The sequence below is a fragment of the Vanacampus margaritifer genome, chromosome 13 (genome assembly GCF_051991255.1).
Source record: "Vanacampus margaritifer isolate UIUO_Vmar chromosome 13, RoL_Vmar_1.0, whole genome shotgun sequence".
Taxonomy (NCBI): domain Eukaryota; kingdom Metazoa; phylum Chordata; class Actinopteri; order Syngnathiformes; family Syngnathidae; genus Vanacampus; species Vanacampus margaritifer.
In genome coordinates this window covers 22,393,523-22,398,379 of record NC_135444.1, presented here as the reverse complement: position 1 = coordinate 22,398,379, position 4,857 = coordinate 22,393,523, and the positions used below count along the sequence as shown (strand labels likewise).

Here is a 4,857-nt window from a genome sequence, read left to right as displayed (position 1 = left end):
CTCCGCAAAAAAAAAACAGGAGAACCCGCAACTTTCCGTGCTGCCGAGTCGAACCAAGCAGAGACGCTGCCTGCAAGCACGTACACAGCAGCTGGGTGAGTCCTCTGTCCACCTCGGCACCTCCCATCAGCCGTTTCACTTCCAAACGAGACATTATTGTTCGATAGTCTACGTACCACGTACGGAGCAGGATAGTAATTTAAAAAAACGAGGGGTTCCTGAAGGATACACGTGTTCAGGAAACGAATGGGGGAAAGATTGACCAATCAGAGACCAATAATTAGGAATCAAATCGCGTTTATTTTCAAAAATGTCAATAAAGTTGTATATACAACAACACTCACTTTAAAATAAATGGTTGTCCCTTTTGGGCTGTGTTTGGAAATTGTTCACTTACAGTATTCACTACTCATTTAAAAGAACACAAAAAATCCCTACGTAATCATGATTCAGGATTTTTACACAATTAGGAAAATTCACTGTACAGAGCACTATACCACTACTATTACTGCAACTTAACAGATGGCAAAGACGCATACACCAAAAGGCTATGCTATAAATTAATCATGATGTACAAACCGTTTAATTTTATACATTCTATTTAATTGCAATATTGCAATATGTTTTCATAAAGTCCAATGTTATAGAGTTCACTTTGTCTCATTAAAAAACTTTTTTTTGAGGGGCTGACATCAATAAATGGCATTTCTATTCATTTCAAAGATTTCAACAATTTCAACTCGTATCTCAAGGCACCACTGTAGTTGCTCGGCACTAAGATGCCAGCAGATGGCGCAAAAGCAATATTTTTATATTAGACATGGATTTAACCTGAACAAACAGCAACTACATAGGTGAGTTTTTCAGCGAATAAAGGAAGATACAAAAGACAACAACAAATATAGCGAATTAGCAAATATGTCGGGATTCACTGTACGATCTTGAAGGCAGGGAGGAGGAGCGTGCAGAGAGACGGCGAAGTCGAGGATCAAGTTAGCATGCAGGCATGACAAAATCTGTGGGACCGCTACGGGACTTTGAGGCGGGACGAGGACCAGTAGAGGGGCTTGGGCATGGAAACCGCGACACGACACGCGGGACACGTTTGTTTCTTCCACAGCCACGGCTCCATGCACTGAAACACATTTTGAAAAAAAAAAAAGAAGGGTTGATTGTGTCATAATTGCGCAGGTAACCTATTACAGTTGTCAGTCCGGTGGAGCAAATGGTTACCCAGCATGCATTGCCATCAAACAACATCATTTGTACACACAATGAACAATGTGCTATACTTCATTTTTGACGCTTCTTTTTATAATGGCGACATGATAGGCCCGCCACTGAAAATATTCCGTGTGGAGTTTAGCGATGCCTGCGTAGCGAAAGCTGCCGTCGGAACGTGTACTGCTGCTGCTGCTGCTGCTGCTCCGCAGTGACGGCGCCGACTTCATCCGCCGACCTCCTCCTGTCGCTGAGTCTCCTCGCCAGGCAGGCCGCCGCCTTCTCGCTCCCGCTGTGTGGGCCGCACGTCTCGGACCTGCGAGCGGCCTTCCGTTCCAAAGTAGACTAGTGAGTGTGATTGTTGTTTGGGTAAGGGGAGTCAAAGTCAGGTTACAAATCGGCGGTTTTTCAAACCAGGGTTAGGAGATAACAAAGGCTTAAATCGGGTTCGGGTTACGAATGAGCTTTTCAAATGAGGGTTTGAAAACATTTCAAAGTCGGATTTCAAACAAGGTTTGAGGTTCAAATGAGCTTTAGCCATCATTTTGAAAGGAGTATTGTTTCTTACCTCCTTGTGGAAGGCGTGTGCACAGTGCAGCTCTTGAAGGGCGCCGCCACTTTTGTACAAATTGTCGTGACACAGAAGACACATCTTGGCATCGTCGTTCTGAAAAACAAAAAACGTGAAGAAAAGCGGCCACCAGAATGTGTTCTCCAGACCCAAATGGGATACCCCAACCGAGACACTGACTTGAAGCCCTACTTTGAATCGCTAACCCAGTCTTGAAACCCTCATTTGAAAACTTAAAATTTTTTGAACCCCTAACCCTGCCTTGAACCCTTGCTTTAACATAACTTTGTCTAGAAACACAAATTCAAAACCCAACTCTGGCCTGAAACCTCTAATTTGCAACCCTAACCCTAACAAGGTTATTTAAGTTAATGAAAACTAACAAAAAAAAAACTAAAATTCAAAAAACTATTTTGTTAACAAAATAAAATAAAAACGAAATGTTTTTTTTTTTTTTTTTTAATGAAAACTGACTGACACTACATTTTACAAAACTAATTATAATTATAGCAAAAATGTCCTTCGTTTTAGTATTTGGTAATTAATTTAATGCATGAGCTTTTGGGGATGATTTAAATGTGATTTTAAGTATATTTATTTAACTGGAATAAAGACATTTGAAAGTGTGTCACACAGAAGTGACGTCATTTAGCAGCAGCCAATAGAAAAGCACTTTCAGATAACGCTCAGTAAAAAATGAGTTACTTTTTTAAATATTGCGCACAAGTAATACATTAAAAAAAAAATAAACGTCATTCAAAGAAGTCTTTCAAAATGTGAAGTCCAGCTCACCAGGCTGCAAGTATCTTGAAGACAAAGTCTCTTTTGGAAGGATTCGGTGAGCTCCGGGATGGTGCCGATGCGGTTCTCGGCGACGGCCGACTTGGAGCGCGCGTTGTCGTCCGAGGACGTCCGCCGAGCCCTCTGGTGAGCTCTGACGTCTCCCTTCTCCTCTCGGCTCTTGGCGTGGCTCGGTGCGGGCGCCATCGCCGCCGCGTGCACGCGGTTCAGCTTCATGGCGTCGAGCTGGGACTGGGAAGAAGGATCATCGTTTTACTGTATCAATTCGACAGGGCTTATTTTGAGTCAAATATGGAATTGATTGATGGGTTGAGCGTCCATGTCGTTAATGCCAAAACACTATAGTCAATTCCTTGGGTTAAAAAACTCTTCTACGTCATTTGATAAAGACGGAGCGGGAGAGAAAACAAAATAAATGGCGTGAATGATTATTTTAGCCTTCTTCTCTACCATCGTAGTTTGAATATGTAAAGTGTACAGTATGTCGAAAATGAGATGTTACAAGAGCTAAATTGCTTGAAAGGGAGACAGAATGGCGGCTGTTATTTACAGTTCAACGTGTAAATTATCTTTTGACAACAAAAAGGATAGCAAGTGTAGCATTGGCATAGCTAACACGTTAGCCATTATGTTTTGCTAAATTAGTCAAAGATACTCAACCAAACATTTTACAGATACCTGTAAGAAATGTTTACTGTAACACCAGATATACCCCATTTATTGTTATTATTATTAACTAAAAATATTAATTAATAATGAGGAGGACAAATCCTGTAGATTTAAATAGCAAAACATAAACGCTAGCCTGCTTGCTAACTTCAGCTCGACAATAGACAGTATTAAAGCTAGCCAGCGTTTGCTCAGCTGTAGAAAAAAAAAAAGTGCTTAGTAGACTACATATCAAATGTCAGTCAGAGAAAGTGAGAATGCAAAACATAGCTGTAGGCTAAGATAGGCATTCACGTGACCTAAAATCGCGGTGATGATGAAACCAATGCAGTAACACACACCCAATATCAACCAGCAGTAGCCTACAACACGCTATCAATTCCAGCATCAAAAAAAAAATCAACACATTAGCCAGTCCATTAAATCTCATGCTAACTTTGTCTGTCTGTCACATGCTTGTGGATTTAAAAGAGACACTTGTGTAATATTTGCCATCCATAGCTTTAAATGTGAGAAGCTTTAATGTGGCTAAATGGAGCTAATCCAACCTAAGAATGGACGCACCGATCATGTACACAACAGCAATAATCTCATCCTAATTCTTAATGGGGGGCAATGTTGCTAAATTGGTCTTACAATAACATTTATTTTGGTTTTCAAATGTCTCAAACAAGTGTTAGCGTATCAATTTAGGGCTCACATCCGGGTTCAAACTATAGGGTTCATTTTCAAAGTCAGGTTTTAAGGCAGGGTTAGAGGTTCGCATCAGGGATTTAACGCTGGTCATGGAGCGCATGCATGCATAAAGCAAACGTGTCTTTCTTACCACAGTGGGAAGCGATGCCCGTCTATCAACTCTTGTCTGGGTGGGTCTCCGAAAACTTCGCTTCCTTTCACGCGAGTATCCGCCGCCGCCACCACCACCACCTCCTCCTCCTCCTCCTCCGCCACATCCTTCGGCTCCGTGTCCCCAGTAACTGCTCATCCACTTGGTAAAGTTGCCATCATCGTCCTCGTCATCCATGATGATGGCGGGCAGGAGCCTCAGCGACATGACAGCACACAACGGTGGCGATGCTGTGACACTGGAATCCCGACTGACTGAACGGCCGACTATTCCCGGGCCATCCTGAAATAACCCGGCGCAATCCCTTTTTAATCTATTTAACGTGGCTGGAGGAGAGTTTTCACTCTGGAGAGACTGAGGATGGGAGTGTTTGCATTCGGAACCCTTTCCATTCCATTCCAGTCAACAAGTCCCCCCGGGGCACCTCCACACTGTGCCCATACTTTCCATGAGTGCATCAAACATGTCAATAATTATGGAGTGCTGCGTGATCCCGGTATGTAGGACAACAAAACATCAGCTCATAACACTTCTGTGTCATGTGTTTTTAATTTAATGCATTCAACAACAGCAACAAAAAACTAATATAACTTTCTATGGGAATTAACAATAATTTGTGGAACCTAATGAGAATACATTGGACCCACAGGTGATAGCAAGCAGAATAGAGAAAATCTGGATATAATTGACACCCATTATAATTGCGTTGAAATTTTTATTTTTTTTCTAAACCTACAGAATTCCTGAC

At 42.0% G+C, this 4,857-nt stretch overlaps 1 protein-coding gene across 4 annotated transcripts; it reads right to left on the bottom strand.

Annotated features, from left to right (window-relative positions):
* Window positions 1-280: 280 nt before the first annotated feature.
* lnp1 (leukemia NUP98 fusion partner 1) lies at window positions 281-4,522 on the bottom strand. Of its 4 annotated transcripts, XR_013296414.1 has the most exons (5): window positions 4,089-4,522; window positions 2,585-2,824; window positions 1,790-1,888; window positions 1,293-1,566; window positions 1,019-1,135 (listed from the first exon to the last, which is right to left on the bottom strand). XR_013296414.1 is itself a non-coding variant. In XM_077584088.1 (4 exons), the coding sequence occupies exons 1-4, from the start codon at window positions 4,314-4,316 to the stop codon at window positions 1,363-1,365; spliced, it is 771 nt and encodes a 256-aa protein (XP_077440214.1). In that variant the 5' UTR covers window positions 4,317-4,522; the 3' UTR covers window positions 281-1,362. The 4 variants fall into 4 exon arrangements, 3 of the variants coding, with proteins under 3 accessions (XP_077440214.1, XP_077440215.1, XP_077440217.1); XM_077584088.1 differs by having other exon boundaries at window positions 281-1,566; XM_077584089.1 differs by having other exon boundaries at window positions 281-1,548; window positions 4,089-4,520.
* Window positions 4,523-4,857: the final 335 nt, after the last annotated feature.

What these genes read in the sequence shown, in the direction of transcription:
- lnp1 (XM_077584088.1), bottom strand. Translation starts at nt 4,316, where the DNA reads ATGTCGCTGAGGCTCCTGCCCGCCATCATCATGGATGACGAGGACGAT. An exon ending in TTCAAGATACTTGCAGCCTG is followed by an intron (nt 1,889 to 2,584) that starts GTGAGCTGGACT and finishes TTTGTTTTTCAG; the next exon opens with AACGACGATGCCAAGATGTG. An exon ending in CACACGCCTTCCACAAGGAG is followed by an intron (nt 1,567 to 1,789) that starts GTAAGAAACAAT and finishes CACACTCACTAG; the next exon opens with TCTACTTTGGAACGGAAGGC.